Below are 15,983 nucleotides of genomic sequence, written 5' to 3' on the forward strand. Positions count from 1 at the left end.
TTGAAGGCGTAGCGCAGTGTCTGGGGAATGTGTCCCGTCAATATCATTATGAAGTCTATGCAAATTGGAGATGAGATGCCAAAAAAATGATTGGTGATCACTCAGCTTTAATAGTTAAACGTCCTTGTAGTATATTAAACTACATAAGAAATCAGTTCAGCTCCACATGCAGTGTTAAGACAGGAATTTTATGAAACTCCTGATAGCCATTTCAAATTAATGTTAAAGAAAGTAAAGGTTAACAGTTGATACAGTTATTCTATAGCAAGATCAAAACCTAGTGATGGTGCAAAAGCAGATGATGAGAAGAAAATGAGGAGCTATTGCTTTCTCCGTGCAGATTATGACAAATTATTTTTGTGTTTCAAAACCACATGCTTCTCTCACTTCCTGCCCATCCCCCTTTTCAGTCAAGAAGTGTCCTGCTAAATAATTGAGGCTCATTCGCCTGCTTCTGCAACATCTCACACTACCCTAGTTCTCTTCATTATGGGTGTCATCTTGGGGACGTGACGGAAAATGGGGAGGAAATCACATGACTGTGTGGATCAAATGACACAAGGAGCATAATACGGTTGCATAAAAAAAAAAAAATTTAAAAAAAACACCATGTATGGATTATGGCACTGCATTTTTTCATGACTTAAAAAGGTATAACATAGCCTAAATTCATCATGAAACAGTCTATTGTGTATTTCAGTTTGAGGTTCCAATGGCAAAAGAAAAAAAAGATGTTTTGCTGACACCTGCTGTCTCAAGTCGGTTTTATAAACGCTGCTGAAAATAGTAGCCTACTAAAATTTGAATTTCTAAACAAGTTATTTTATATCAACTTTCTAACAAAATTGCAGTATCATATAATTTTAATTGCAGAACAGCTTATTATCAAATAAGGTTTTTTATTTAAATTCTTAAGCGAATATTCACTCATCTCATTCACATGCAAGGCAACAACCAATTAACACAAGTTCATTCAATGATTGTTTTTTATGGTTGGAGGTTAAATTAGCAGCATTACACACATACTTTTTTCATCAATTTGAAAAAAAAAAAAAAAACATTTTTAAATGAAAGCTTTAGGCATTGAAATGATTCTCTTACTATGTGAATGCAAGTAAGTAGGTTAAAAAAAGGCAAAAAGGTGATTCTTACTATGTGAATGCAAGTAAGCAGGCAAAAAAAAAAAAAAAAAGGCAAAAAGGCGATTCAGTAGATGCCTGAGATTGCAAACAGTGTAGTGAATGTTCTAACTGAAAGCCCACATTCCAAGAAAGTCTTTTGAGGTAAAATGTGCAAATTAGCAAATGCATTAACGAAGAAGTTCCAATGACAATGAATTTTTGCAATGCCAGTCATTCTTGGCACGTCGTGGCATCTAAACTAGCCTCAGCAAGTCCCACCTCTACATCAGGTCGCGTCCCTGTGGCGACCACCAGACCCCCACAGTCCTCCTTGTCACAAGCTACATTGTGGACCTGTTCACTTATCAGAAGCTCAGAGTTTAATTCAGGAGGTGTTTGGGGGATGAATGATGATTCTGAAAATTGTCAAGAAACAGGTCCTTAAAAAAATCATGTGAATTCTTTATTTTATAATGATTAACTAGTATAACAAAAAAAGATGTATGCTTACCACAGTCTGCTGATTGTGCGGCTTCACATGGATGCTTCTCCGAAAGCTTATCCTTACTTAGCAAAGGCACCTGGGAATATAACACACACTTAGACTTGCTTAATCAAAAGCAAACAACTTTACTCATAATGAAGCATACCTTGTCATCATCTACCTTAGATGGCAGGTCGCTGGCTGAAGGCGGACGTGTTGGAATACGATGTAAATAGTCATAGCCGATACCACAACCTAAGCTAAAATGTCAATGAAAAATAAAGATGCATCACCAGGGAGTTTTAAGTTTGTTCTTCATGACAAATATTTAGTGAACCCACCTGCAATGGGTGAAAATGTGGCTATGAAAATACCCCACTTGCTTTAAATGTATTAAAACACATTTTAAACAGACTGTAAATGCATTTTTATAAGAATTTACTAGGGTTGCTCCGATCATGTTTTTTTGCTCCCGATCCGATCCCGATCGTTTTAGTTTGAGTATCTGCCGATCCCGATATTTCCCGATCCGATTGCTTTTTTTTTTGCTGCCGATTCAATTCCAATTCCAACGAATATATACATTCAACATACAGTACATAAGTACTGTATTTGTTTATTATGACAATAAATCCTCAAGATGGCATTTACATTATTAACATTCTTTCTGTGAATGGGATCCACGGATAGAAAGACTTTTAATTCTTAAAGGATAAATGTGACTTTGTATATTGTGACTAAATATTGCCATCTGGTGTATTTGTTGAGCTTTCAGTAAATGTTACTGCATCCATTTAACTTCTGCCCAAATGCATGATGGGAAGTGCAACCATGACTGTGCGTAGTGCTACCAATTGATATATCTTCTCTGCGTTGGGAAATAACATAGGGTGTTAAGAAAAAGATCACTAACTTTGGTCCCCAAATTGCTTCCCACGATATTTCTAATCATAGGGAGAGGGATTGTAAGGCTTTAGCCAATTTAAAAAAGGCTCCAAAGGCTGCCAAAATTCACTCTACTCACTTTACGCTGCCTTTTAGCTCTCTAAATATGTAAAACGGCGCCATTACAGATTGAACGCGACAATGCGTGAGTGGGTCATGCAGCGCATGCATTAATTGCGTAAAATATTTTAACGTGATACATTTTTAAAAATATAAATTACCGCCATTATTGGGATAAATTTGATAACCCTACCTTAAGCCTAAACTAAAGACTCTGGATGAGTGTAACATATTATGTCTGTAACATTAAATACAATTACAAAACAATTTAATTAAAATATATATATTTAAAAAAGGCATGTCCGATATTTTTTTGCCGATTCCGATACTTTGAAAATGACGTGATTGGACCCAATCGATCGGGATGGCGACCGATCGGGACGCCGATCGATCGGGACATCTCTAGAATTTACTGTACCTTCCTTCCCCTCCCCAAGTCTCATTTGGAGTCACCACCACTTCTCTGCACCGTTCACTCTGCGTGTTGTACACCAGCAACTTCAGCTCTTTGCCCTGATTAGCTTCAATTAAGGAAAAGAAGTCATCCGACTGCAAAAAATAAAACTTTGTTGGCTAAAGAGTTGAAATGTTACCGTGGATCAAAATAGACGTACACTTTGCAACAGCTGGTCAGCTCCCACGATAAAGTCAACATGCGCAATGAGGCCAGCGGAGGCTGCGGGAGAGTTGGCCTCGACATCCTGGCAATGAAATGGATTAGTTGGATGCCGCTCAACTCGTGGTGACCTGTTTGTGTTGTTTAAAATATGGCTTTTGCGAAACCGCCTCCAATCATTTCAACAATCGGTGTATGCATTTCAGTGTTTTTGGGTCAAATAACTTATTTTTATGAATTAATGTTTTGTCCTTGCTTACCAGGACATGCCAGACATTTTCAGCAGCCCCTTCAAAACTGCAGAAGCGGACGCTTGCCCCCAGCAGACCTTGGCCCCCCCACATATTACCGGGGGTCACCTCCAGCTCCCTCATCCGCTGTGTCTTGCTGCTGTACACTTGAAGCGTCACAGACTTCTCCACATTAGCCTTCAGCAGGTCTTTCAGCAAGTTGCCTTCTTTACTCTGTAGAGAAACACGTGATGTTAACGCACAATCATGTCCTAACCAACGTAAGGTTTGCTATTCATCGAGTTACACACAAGTCTTGTGTTTCCAATGGAGATGATGAAGTCAAAATATGGCTCCAAACCAGCTTTGAAAGCAGGGGACCCATCTTGAATCTTGGAAGAAAAAAAAAAAGGAAGTCCCAGTGCATTGAGAGTTTGTCATTGAATTTAACAAATTGTGTTAATACTAGGGCTGCAGCTATCGATTATTTTAGTAGTCGATTAATCGATGAACTAGTTAGTTTGAATAATTGAGTATCTGATAAGGAACATTAAAAAAAAAAATAAATACCTGAGCTGAGCCTTAAACGGCATAAAAATTTAAAAAATGAATCTATGTACAACAAAAGAACAATTGGCTAACTTACATAGCAAAAGTCCGCTACCTTAAATGCTATAAAACGCTAACTTTTTTTCCTTTTTTTTTTTTTTTTTTCACAATGTACTTAAATGGTTCAGACAGGTGGTCCCACAAAAAACAGCTAAATATACCTATAAACTACTTTATGAATGCATTAAAAAAAAAAAATTAGCTCAAACAAAAACTTAGCTTATGTTGGTCTTAACAGGGAGCAGCTGGATTCAGCCACGTGAAATGAGGCAGACTAAAGGGCAGTGTATCCACCGGAATCAATAAAACTAAATGCCAAGACTTTCAAAACAAACCATTACAACGCCATTTTAATTAAACGAATACTCGAAGCAAAATTTCATTAAATTTTTTTCCCCTAATCGAGTTAATCGATTAATCGTTGCAGCACTAGTCATTACTTTAAAAAATTCTAAACTGTCAGATTGTTACAATTCATTGTGACATCCCTTGTTGAATTCATTCTCCAGCCACCTCCAAATGTGGAGTTTGTATGTTCTCATTGATATGCCATGATATAGGGCGCCGTTTGTAAAGCAACACGTGCTGAAAATTACGACAACACTTTCACACAACACAGTCACTTTTCTTTGCACATTTACAACATTATTTAGCAACGTAAATATTCATTTTTAAATAAGAAGTTTTGGACCTGAATGTTTAAACCCAGAACTAAATATTTTCCTCAGGCCGATACGGATACGATAACCGATAATATATATATAATTTTTCAATGTATATTTACCTGAGTTTTTGAACACCTGTAGGTCAAAAATACTAGTGGTTGATTCAGCATAGATTTGCCTTTGACCAAACCAGAATTTTCATGATGACATGAACATTATTATGATGAACAAAAAGAAAATAACAGTTTTGACTTCAAAAAAGTGCACATATTAATTTTTTCAAATAAATATAATTTGAGTCAATCACAATCAATCAGTCAATATCATTGACGATGTGTTCCCCTGAACAATGAGCACTGATCTAAAACAAACATAAACCCAACATGCATTGTGCTTTGTCAGCAGATAAAACATTTGGTGCCACAGGAGAGGAGACTTTTGTTGTCTTGGTCCATGAAACAACTTTCTTAACCTAGCAATTATAGAACAGCAAGCCTATCAATAACCAAAAGGCCTCTCAAGAACTTGTAAACACAACACTATAAAATGCAAACATTTGCTAATTGCCATACTAAAGTTTATAACTCATTGAAGGAAAAATAGAGCCTCTAGAACACTAAAAAAAAAAAAAAAAGTGCATATTGGCAAAACAGAAGTGGAAACAAACGCTCACATCCCAATCCGACACCGTGCCAAAAATATTATTAATAGGCCCGATAATATATAATGCTATTGGAGTTATTGGGATGTTGTCATAATTCCTATTATCAGATCGATAATTATCAGACCGATAATTATCGTGCACCTCTATATTTTACCTATATATTGTTATTATCACAATGACTCAGGTCCAAGAGCAGACTGCCACCGTTGAGTAGGTTTTATTCATTTTCAAGCAGCGTAAACAGACAGTCTGAGCTGCTCCACCAGCTGTTATTTTGTTACTTCCGGTCTCCAGTCATGTGAATTTGCATACTAAGCTAAATATTTAGTTCCGACCGTTTCCTGATTCAACATTTAGGATATGGAGGAAGTCGGTGTGATGTCACGATGACGTCATCTCGCTTAGCAAACTGTCGCCATTTTTTGAAGGGGGCACGAACAGCTGAACATTCCGTAGACAAACATCTGAAATTCATATATTTCAGGTGTGTTTTGCGTCTTTTTTCATAAAAACGTCTTAAATGTGGCTTACTATTATCACAAGTCACTGCCGACAGACGCGAGGAGGCGATACAATTTAAAATTAGCGTTTATTGGCTTACAAAGCTGCCCATACAAAGTCGCAGCTGATAGCTGGAAAAACAAAGTAATGGCCTGCAGTGGCGTTCGGGAACATCAACTACCTCATACAGTCACCCAGTAAGTTGACCTTTATCAATTACGTGGAATATGTACTGTGTGGAACTGAGAAAATTGGTAGTAAATACAAAGTGATTATTTCTGTCGTAACCGGTAATTCGCCTCCAAGCGTTATTTAACCGTGAACACGTCACGGCAAAATAACCAATTCCCACCAGGCCAATAATATACCGATTGACTAATCAGAGCAGTTCACGGCAAAAGAAAAATAACGCTTTGCGAGTTGCCGGTTACGGTAATAATAACCACTGCCTAGTCTATTGAATCCTAGCAACTAATTGGGGCAAAAATTAAAGTTTACTCACCAGTAATAAAATGTCGGCTGCAAACGTAAATGTGCTTGGATTTAGGTTCCCACAGGCTTCTTTTACAGTTCCTCGATTAATTGCTTTCAGCCATTTGCTTGTCCTTTTCTTCTCACGAGGAAGAATAAAGAATTTAAAATGTGGCTCCGAACTCTTCCTTGTGTGATAACCCGCAACACAGCAACTTTTAGTCATTCCGAAGGAAAAAAGACCGCAAATAAGACTAAAGTTCAACGCGTTTGTAATACAATGCACGACAGAGCAACTGCTTGTGACTCGTCTTTTGCCCCGTTTCCAATATGGCGACGCTTTGTTGTGGCTGGTGACGTCATTAATGCCCGGATGTCCGACTTGCTCTATAGACCCCAATCACGTGACATCACAACTCCACCCTCCTGACTGGTGCCGCCATATTGTCCGTCAGCTCATCGTGTTTACATATTACCGCTACGTACATTCCTCCTATTACTGCGTGTTTTTCAACTTGTCTAAGGAATCACCCCCTAGTAAACGAACCCAAAAACCTTCCTGACAATCGTTAACATTGATTAATCAAAATGGTGAAGGCATGTGTGTCGGTTGGTTGCAGTAACAGAGTAGATAAACGGTCATTTTATTAGTTGCTGTGTGCCCATTGTTAAAAGGGCAAATCTCTAAAGCAGCACGGTTTGTTTATCTTGGTCCATGATGCGTTTGTGTCGAAAGCCGTTAGACAGCGGCGAAAACATCAATTTGATGCCAACACGATCGCAGACATCATCAGACGGAGACTACGAAGCTCGTCGCCACGGTCGCGCAGCAAGAAGGTGAGCGCAACAACAGGTGTTGTGCCGAAAAATAGCCGCCCTGCGTGAAATGTCCCCCCTGATGGGAGCGCTCTAGAGCTGTCCCGACTAGTCGACGTAGTCGACGTCATCGATGACGTAAATCCGGCGATGAGCACAACATCCCGTCGACGGTTAATGAAGGGTTAAAAAAATATATGTGTGGAAAGTTCAGAATGTTGGATGCTCTGTATGCAAGCGGGGAAAGCGGCACAAAGCCAAAAAAAAGCGCACCAGAGTGTCCAAAACATTGACTTATTTCAAAGAAACAAAGGAGGGTACACTCTTCTGTCCTGTCTCTTCACTTCCAAGCTTGGCTGCACGTCGGCTGTAAATAAACACCAAGCGCCGCCAACTAGTTTGTAATTTTTTTTTGTTTTTTCATTTTTTTGTACACCAGAGGGTGCTGTCGCCTTACTAAATAATGATGTTTCATTGACAATGGGCCTATAAGTGCTATTAGTATTGTTCTTAATGCTAATTGAAAGGTTTAGTTCATGTTATGGTTTATTTTATGGTATAGAAATTTATATAAGGTTAAAAGGTCATAAATATATACAGTATATACAGTGATTGCACTCAAGGGAGAGATTGTCAATGATAAGGTAATAATTTAAGGTAAAGGCAATTCATATAGGCAATTCATTGATATATAAATAAGGTTTCAAAGGAAAAAGGTGAAAAGTTTTTGTTAATTTCTAATTGCGTTGTTTTATTTGTGTGCACCGTAGCTCTTACAGTGTGTTTACATCAAGGATGGAATAAAAGTTGTAAACCATCAGTTTAAGAGACCATCTTTCCAATCAGGATGCTACACTAGTTAATTCTATCAGTATTTGAACTCATTGTTTATTTGTGATTTATTATTGTCATTTACATGTTTATTTGTACTTTAACAAATAATTTAAGTGTTCCAATATATTTTTTGTGAATTGATAAGCGTCAACAAAAATTTCATTGCTAAATTAGTAAAAAAAAAAAAAAAAATTCAATTTTTTTTTAAATCATTAGATTAGTCGACTAATCGTAAAAATAGTCAGCTGACTAATCGGGAGAAAATTAGTCGTTTGGGACAGCCCTAGAGCGCTCACACGGAAACGACTTTCTTGTACCGTGAATATGTATTATTTTACTCTGCTTGAACTAATAAATGTCATACCTGTGTGATTGTCATTGGGATATGGTCGTGAAAACCTGTAGACTAATACATTTCTGTTCAAAGATGGTTATGTGGCCCAGTCCACGATTTGTTACTAAATTTACAGTACTAATATTTTGTGTAATTTAATTATTTAAAACTGATCTTACAGTCGTAAATCCATTACTGTAATCCGTCAATGAAAACATTTGATGATTTCACGGCAATAAAGCATTATAAATAAGCGCACCCGTCAGGGGGGACATTTCCCGCGGGGCAGCTATTTTTCGGCACACACCGGCCCGTTGTCGGTCAAGTTTCATTTTACAATTGTGACAATGGTGACGCTCAGCTGACCAAATGTCGGTTTATATTCGGGCCGGTGCCGATTTTGGGTACCCGACTCCTCATTGTGACATAAACTGGAGTATGATTGGAAATTTTGTGGTCTCAGGACGAGCTCTGACGTACGGAACGGGACCAGACGGGAGGAAACATCGGTTTGGGCATCAAATATGGATCTGGCGACTGGATCGACTGAAGCTTTTCGAAATAACGGCTTTTATGCAACTCATCCAATGAGTTTACAGCATCTGAAAGTACCGGGGCTTCCATAATTTGCAAGTGAATCCACCTTTAGAAACTACGATCAATGACAATATGGATACACAATGACAGACAACATGGCGGCACAATACAGCGATCACGTGATTGTGTGACGTTGGTGATTGGGGTCTATAGCAGGGGTCCCCAACCTTTTTTGCACCACGGACCGGTGTTATTTGAGTCTTTTTTTCCACGGACCGGTATTCTGACAAATTTTGCAACCCGTCAAAAATTGCAACTGTGCGGTTCTGCGCATGCGCGTAACGTTAAACATAGCCGCAAAATGCGCAAATGCAGCAATTTCAAAGTAAACACTACAAACTTTCTTGGAAGAAAGGAATATTAACTTACGTTTGATCATGGAAGGACTTGTAGAAAAGTTCTCCTCAGATACATCCTGCCATGTAAGCTGCACACAACTTCACACCGCTCTCCCCATTAACGACTTCGCCTTGTCGTTAAACATTAATTAGGAAAGCCCGCTTCACAAAGATACGATGTCGGAAATTGTACTCCGTCGGTCGATGTCTGTAATTGTAATCTTACTGTTGCACAGACACGCTCGAATCACTCGGTTTATTCACAAACGGGTCACGAATTCACTCCTTCGCAGTTCGTTGGTGTGAGATGTGCTTTAATGCTTTTGCACAATAACAGTATTAACAATATTCACAATATTTACAATAGTTAATGCAATTATGTGTGTTTAAAACTAGGTGTTATGATTATGTTTTCTCTATTCACTTATGCTTTTTAGTGTTTACACAATGAAAAGAGTAAGGTTTCTGTTTTCAGTAAACGTCACCATAATGTTTCATTTCTGTTTCTGTTCTCAGTAAACGAAACTCACGTGTGTGCAATAAAAGGCTGCGCTCCTCAGGGGGAGGGCAGATAAGCTTGTTGTGAGCTACTCGCTCCGCATCAACCTTTTCTCCTGACGGCCATCAGTGTAAAACCTTATCTCTGTCTCCGTTCTGATCCTTGTCTTCGTCCTCCTCTAGGTCTTTATTATTTTGCTAGATACAAGTAAGTTTAGACCTAACATTTTTCTCTGGTGGCCACCAGTGTTAATTTTATCTCCGTCTCAAGTCTGATCCTTCCTCCGTCCCTCCCTCAGGTCCTTTATTATTTTCTTAGTACAATAGTAAGTTTAGACCCAACAGTGGGTCTTTGAGGTTGTAGGCTCGTCGGGTGCCCTTTTCGCCGTAAAAATATCTCCAAAGACATATGTTTTCCAGTCATCTTCGCTCGTGTGGGGGCTAATTATTTCCGGGAACAAATGTGCTGCGCCCGCGGCCTAGCAATACGTTATTATGGAGGACAAGCGCACATAGATAGATAGCAAATGCGCCACGGACCGGTACCGGTCCGCGGCCCGGCAGATGGGGACCCCTGGTCTATAGGATATAAATTTAAGATTTAAATTAAATATTTAGTTCTGGATTTAAACAATCAGGTCCAAAACTTCATATTTTAAAAATAAATATTTAAGTTGCTAAATAATGTAAATGTGCACACACACAAAAAAAAAGGGACCAAAAATTTCACACCATTTTGAACACTGTGTGGCGCTAAACGTGAGAAAATGTTGTCGTAATTTTCAGCATGTGCTGCTTTACAAACGGCGCCCATACCATGGGTCCCTAGATTTTTATTTTTTTTAAATAATGGCAACAAGAGAGTTAACATATGGGCCAATTACCACGTCAGTATAAGTGGCTACGGTGACAAACCCGGACATGGCTATGAACGTTAATATAACTACTTTGCACTGCAAGCACCGTTACAATTAACTTTTGCAGAGTACTTAGGTGACACTTAACAGATGAAGACCATGAGTAATTATACAAGTTCAAATACACCTACTTCCAACTACAGCTAAAAAAGCACGTACCCCATTAACATGGTAGCCACTCGTAGCCTCCCCATCGGACAAAAATGAACCTTGGACGAGGCCCATCACTTCTGTTTGACTCCTACAATAATGTCAACTTTGGATTTTGGAGGCAGGGATAGCGGAGCTAGGCGGCTAACTTGACAGAGAGTCAGGTGGTCAGGTCAAGGCAGAAGTAATAAATAGCGATGCCAGAAAAAATGGAGAAGCACTGAGTTTGATTGGTGCGCGAATTGTACTCTGGGATTGTTTGCTTTAGTCTATGAAGCCATGTCGCTAAGCAGTCGCCGAGTAAACAATAATTGTTACTGAAAATAAATGAGTAATCAGAAAGAGACAAAGTTTAATCAATTTCAATTAACATTACAGTATACACCAAAACAGAAAAAAACGCACTACTGCTAATAAAAAACAGGACTCGAACTCAAGTCACAAAATAAATGAATAATAAAATGTATTTCTTTTGTACTATATTTGTTTCTGAAATGAAAACAAAAAGCTCGTGACACACATAAGTTTGGTTAAACTACTAAAAATCAGCAACAAATAAAATCAGTTTCACAGTTCTTAACCTTGCCTAAGGCATATCAAAGTGGAATTTTTATATACTTTGGCAGATGCTTAAGTTGACTCTAAATAACATGACACCTGTTCATTTCCCATCTATGATAATAGGTCATTTTTGCAAATTTAGAATGCTAATGAAACATACAAAAACATGGTATAAGGTACATTATAATACATTAATTTGCTGATGACTATCCGTATGAATGTAAAACATAAGACTTTTTTTTTTTTAAACTTTAAAAAGGTGTTTGCGCATTGGCAACGCGCCCTGTAGTTATCTAACTGAAGGTCCCACTACAGTAATATAAAATGTTGAAACGCAATTCTCCATTCAGTCTTCCAACATGATTTGGTTTGTTACTTTCCTCTGCTGTGTCGGTAAGATATTCTATTTAATGCAACAAAATATTTGTAGCATTACATGAAAAACTTATTTGGTTAAAAAAAAATAGGCCTGATTGGTGCTGAGGTACCTTTCAACCACTACGTGAACAACCAGAGAGTCATTGGAGGTAGTAATGCCAAACCAAACACCTGGAAATGGCAGGTGAGCCCCAACACCCTAAAATTCGTCATAAAACTGCTTAATTTGCCATTTTCTTCTAGGCTTCCCTGCAGCTAGATTCCTACAACCAAGGTTCATTTAGTCACATCTGTGGAGGCTCCCTCGTGAGTGCTTTTTACATCCTGACGGCAGCTCACTGTATTCTCAGGTTTGGTTTTACTTTCAAAACCACAAAACACATGCCATTCTGTTGGAACCAACATTTTTGCTGATGTACTGTGTTGTTACATGCATTTTAGTAAGGATGTCAGCCAGTACCGTGTAGTGGTAGGAGAATACAACCTGTATGAATACGAGGGGAGCGAGCAGTTCATTCAGGTTGAAAAGATTCACATGCATCCCCAGTGGACGGGCAACCTTGGCATTGGGTATTGTTCAAATCCATCCAGTTGCATCGAGCCCCTTAATCCATAATTTTAATGTGGATATGTTTGCTTCTCCATTAGAAATGACATTGCTATCCTGAGGCTGGCCAAGCCTGTTTATCATAACGGCTTTGTCGCTATCGGTAACCTGCCCAGGGCAGGAGAAATGCTGCCTCACAACTTCACCTGTTACATCACCGGCTGGGGGATCATGGACTGTAAGTCAAGAAAATTTTAAAGGAAACCCAAATAAAATAGTTAAATTAAGATGAGAATAAAATTGAAATTTAAAAACTTGGATGGAATCAAATTTAATTGAAATGAATAAAAACAAATACTAGAAAAAAAATAAAATATGAAATCTTTTTAAGGAAATGAAATTTAAAAATGAAATAATACAATGTAAAATAAATCTGATATAATGTCACAAATGAAGTTCAAAACTGAATTGAACTAAAATACCATGAAAATGAAATGCTAAAGAAACAGATTTGAATACTGTAAAATTCAATCAAAATGATATAAAACAATGAAACTGAAATGAAAGTTAAATAGAAAACAAATTAACACCAGAAAGCAAATACATTACAGTGATCCCTCGTTTTTCGCGGTTAACGGGGACCAGAACCTGCCACGATAAGTGAAAAAATGCAAAGCAGCGCCCCTCACCCCTACCCTCCTCAATTTATTTATTTAGATTTAGCATTGGAAAGAGATACATATAAGAAATGTATATATATTACGTTTTAATAAGTGGTTTGTAAGCACTTCAAATGTAATAATTATGATAACTTTTAAACATGTTATTGTCCCACTGAATTACTTTTAAACGAGAATAAACTAGAAACATGCTTGGCTTTATTCAATGCTTCATTTAGTGAGCCCACTAAAATCAACTCAAGCTGCTCACTTACGATGAGTTGCCACAGCAACTGTTTAAGAAGTTTAACATTGATTGATGGATGCGGCTCTTTGAAGATTCGAGATCCAAGCGTCTCTGGCAAGATCGAACCTTAACGTCTGTCAATCATCATTAACTTTAATAAGCAACTCCAGTGCACTGCCTGACCAAGAAAAGCGGCAGGAGCAAGAGTGAGAGATTACGTGATCGGATAGGGACAGCTCTATAAAATACTGCATTTATTTATTTATTTTAATTGAAAAAAAAAATCCACGATGGACTGAGGGCACGAAGTTTGAAGCGCAAAGTAAAAAGGAGGACTTTCTCCGCATACTTTTAAATATCTTCATTGAAAGTAAGGATGGGCGGATCGATACCAAAATATCAATATTTTGATCCAGCGCGTTAAGTTTTAGGTATTGATCCCCAAGCAAAAGTATCGATATTTGGAATAAATATATTATATTTTCTTTGTCTGTTTTTTGGGTATATTTTTGTGCACTTTTTGTACGACTTTTGCCTTTCGTGTTCTACAAGCACGTAAGCAGTGCACGCACATACTGTAAGTAAGCAGAGCACCGGTGTCTGCTCCCGCCCCCATTTACGTCCCTATCATATGTCGATCAGCATGCTTTTCCTCCGCCCCTCTCACGAGGCACCAACACAGTCACACCAAACAAACATTTGAAAGCTAATACTACCAACCTGGTAGCATGGCTGTGCATCGACGACGGATTGTCAAAGAAGTCTGGTTTGGACATAATTCATTTTAATAAATAGCAACGAGGCTAAGTGCACAGTTTGTGCCGAAACTGTCAGATATTCTGGTTATACCAAAAGCCTCACGAAACACTTAAGAAACATGCATCCCGAAGCACACGACGAATTAAATGAAAAACATGCCGCTCAAGCCGAGAAGGACACGAGAAAAGACAAGAGCACGCCGCCGAAGCAAAGCAAAGTATTTTAGAAGGGGCGATTGCGAAAGGCAGGAGTTATCCAGGTAACGTAGGTGCTAATAGATCATCAGAGACGATATAAGCATTAGTGGCTGATGTGCAATATGAAACGATAAATATGGCGTTTTTGTCATCTCACATAAAAAGAACTTTGCAGCACTATTGAATATGCTTTGTAATGGAAAGTTATAGCTACATCTTGTTTGTGAAAAGCAAAGTTCATACCGCATTATATAAAAAAAGTAAAATGACCATAGTGACATATTTAACAGTGAAGTATTACTGTAACCTAAATGTGACTCTCCATTTAATTAGTTTTTGATACAATGAGGACAAATCAGCCCACGTCACATTCCATAGGATAGTCAAGTGAACTACTAGCAAGCAAGTTGGGTTTAAAAAATATATGAATTATTACTTAACATTTTAAATACACACATCTCCCCTTACTGTATTTCTAACATTAGCTATTATTCCTTTCTTTTTTTTTTTTTTTAATTGCAAGTGACTATTGTGTATAGGATTTGTTTTTAATGATCTATCATTAAAGGGCGGTAACATGCTACTATTAATTCCTTCTTTAATTAGATTCAAAATATTTAACTTAGGTAGATTAAAATGTGATCAAATACCACGTGTAGCAGGGAAATGTTCTGTGCATATGAATTTAAGGGTCATGTTTAAAGAGTGAGACTGACTAATCAGATTTTGTTGTTGATGGATTGGTTTGTGAGTTTGTAGGGGAACTGCTTTGCTAGTTATTAAAAGCAGCAGTTTTTCCATTGCAATGCATATTTGACACAAAGAGACTTTTATTAGTTTTTGAGTGCTTGCTGTTGTTGTACATTAGATATCATCAGAATGGCTGACAACTCTGCAGGGTTGTATATACACATATATCTATATCTATATATCTATATATATATAGATATATAGATATAGATATATAAAATATGAACCGGTATCGATATCGGATCAGGATTGCAATATTTGGCCTTGGTATTACTTGGTATCGGATCGAATCCAAAATCACTGGTATCGCCCATCACTAAGTGAAAGACTGATCTAACTGCACCGATTCCTGCATTTGGCCAGATGAAGCATCAAGCATGACCCCTGACATCCTGCAAGTGTCCCCCATCAAAGTGGTGGAGCACGCAGTATGTTCCCAGCAGGACTGGTGGGGAGGCATCGCCCTGAGAAGCATGCTGTGCGCCGGTGGCGATGGAGTCGTTTCTGGTTGTCAGGTGTGGCAGAACCCTCCACACTCTATCCCACTTCCTTCACACCACTCATTGTGGCATGATTGTGGGTGTCCCAACAGGGCGACTCTGGGGGACCCCTAAACTGCTATACCGACGGAGAATGGAGGATCCACGGGGTGGTTAGCTACGGCCCATCCGGGAGGTGCAACCAACTTTCCAAACCCACCGTCTTCACCAGAGTCTCTTCTTTCCATGACTGGATTTACTCTGTAAGCACACCCATACTAAACTTGGTCTCTTATTGAGGAGAAGCATGTGAATCTGTCTGACCAATTTCTCTTTTGATCGCTTTCACCCACAGATCATTCAGGACGTATAGGCTGCAGACTGACAGGGGTCCATACAGGGTTTCAAATAAAATCTACTGGAAAAAAAATATACTTTGTCAAAATAATTATATAAGTAACACATGAGCCACTGACATCTGGAGTGTTGGAACTTTTGTCATTTGCAGTGATGCAAAAGGACAAATTACTGTAAATTGATTTATATTACAAAGACT

The 15,983-nt window shown here is 38.3% G+C and overlaps 2 protein-coding genes across 3 annotated transcripts; one reads left to right on the top strand and one right to left on the bottom strand.

Annotated features, from left to right (window-relative positions):
* Positions 1–990: 990 nt before the first annotated feature.
* LOC130908796 (Golgi reassembly-stacking protein 1-like) lies at positions 991–11,055 on the bottom strand. Of its 2 annotated transcripts, none has more exons than XM_057824596.1 (8): positions 10,860–11,055; positions 3,768–3,848; positions 3,487–3,690; positions 3,225–3,311; positions 3,029–3,159; positions 1,787–1,865; positions 1,633–1,702; positions 991–1,537 (listed from the first exon to the last, which is right to left on the bottom strand). In XM_057824596.1, the coding sequence occupies exons 1-8, from the start codon at positions 10,923–10,925 to the stop codon at positions 1,353–1,355; spliced, it is 903 nt and encodes a 300-aa protein (XP_057680579.1). In that variant the 5' UTR covers positions 10,926–11,055; the 3' UTR covers positions 991–1,352. The 2 variants fall into 2 exon arrangements, with proteins under 2 accessions (XP_057680579.1, XP_057680578.1); XM_057824595.1 differs by having other exon boundaries at positions 1,772–1,865.
* Positions 11,056–11,770: 715 nt separating this feature from the next.
* On the top strand, positions 11,771–15,968 carry LOC130909039 (chymotrypsin-like elastase family member 2A). Its single transcript, XM_057825093.1, has 8 exons — positions 11,771–11,804; positions 11,879–11,973; positions 12,033–12,139; positions 12,231–12,359; positions 12,438–12,574; positions 15,312–15,463; positions 15,541–15,690; positions 15,783–15,968. The coding sequence occupies exons 1-8, from the start codon at positions 11,771–11,773 to the stop codon at positions 15,798–15,800; spliced, it is 822 nt and encodes a 273-aa protein (XP_057681076.1). The 3' UTR covers positions 15,801–15,968.
* The last annotated feature ends 15 nt before the right edge of the window (positions 15,969–15,983 follow it).

The sequence above is a fragment of the Corythoichthys intestinalis genome, chromosome 20 (assembly GCF_030265065.1).
Source record: "Corythoichthys intestinalis isolate RoL2023-P3 chromosome 20, ASM3026506v1, whole genome shotgun sequence".
Taxonomy (NCBI): Eukaryota; Metazoa; Chordata; class Actinopteri; order Syngnathiformes; family Syngnathidae; genus Corythoichthys; species Corythoichthys intestinalis.

Bases quoted from the DNA above. Each gene is read 5' to 3' on its own strand.
- LOC130908796 (XM_057824595.1), bottom strand. From the start codon at position 10,925: ATGGGCCTCGTCCAAGGTTCATTTTTGTCCGATGGGGAGGCTACGAGT. The intron at 3,160-3,224 runs GTACGTCTATTT...TATTTTTTGCAG, and splicing joins CTGACCAGCTGTTGCAAAGT to TCGGATGACTTCTTTTCCTT. The intron at 1,866-3,028 runs GTACAGTAAATT...TTGACATTTTAG, and splicing joins ACTTGGGGAGGGGAAGGAAG to CTTAGGTTGTGGTATCGGCT.
- LOC130909039 (XM_057825093.1), top strand. From the start codon at position 11,771: ATGATTTGGTTTGTTACTTTCCTCTGCTGTGTCG. The intron at 11,974-12,032 runs GTGAGCCCCAAC...ATTTTCTTCTAG, and splicing joins CAAACACCTGGAAATGGCAG to GCTTCCCTGCAGCTAGATTC. The intron at 12,140-12,230 runs GTTTGGTTTTAC...CATGCATTTTAG, and splicing joins GCAGCTCACTGTATTCTCAG to TAAGGATGTCAGCCAGTACC.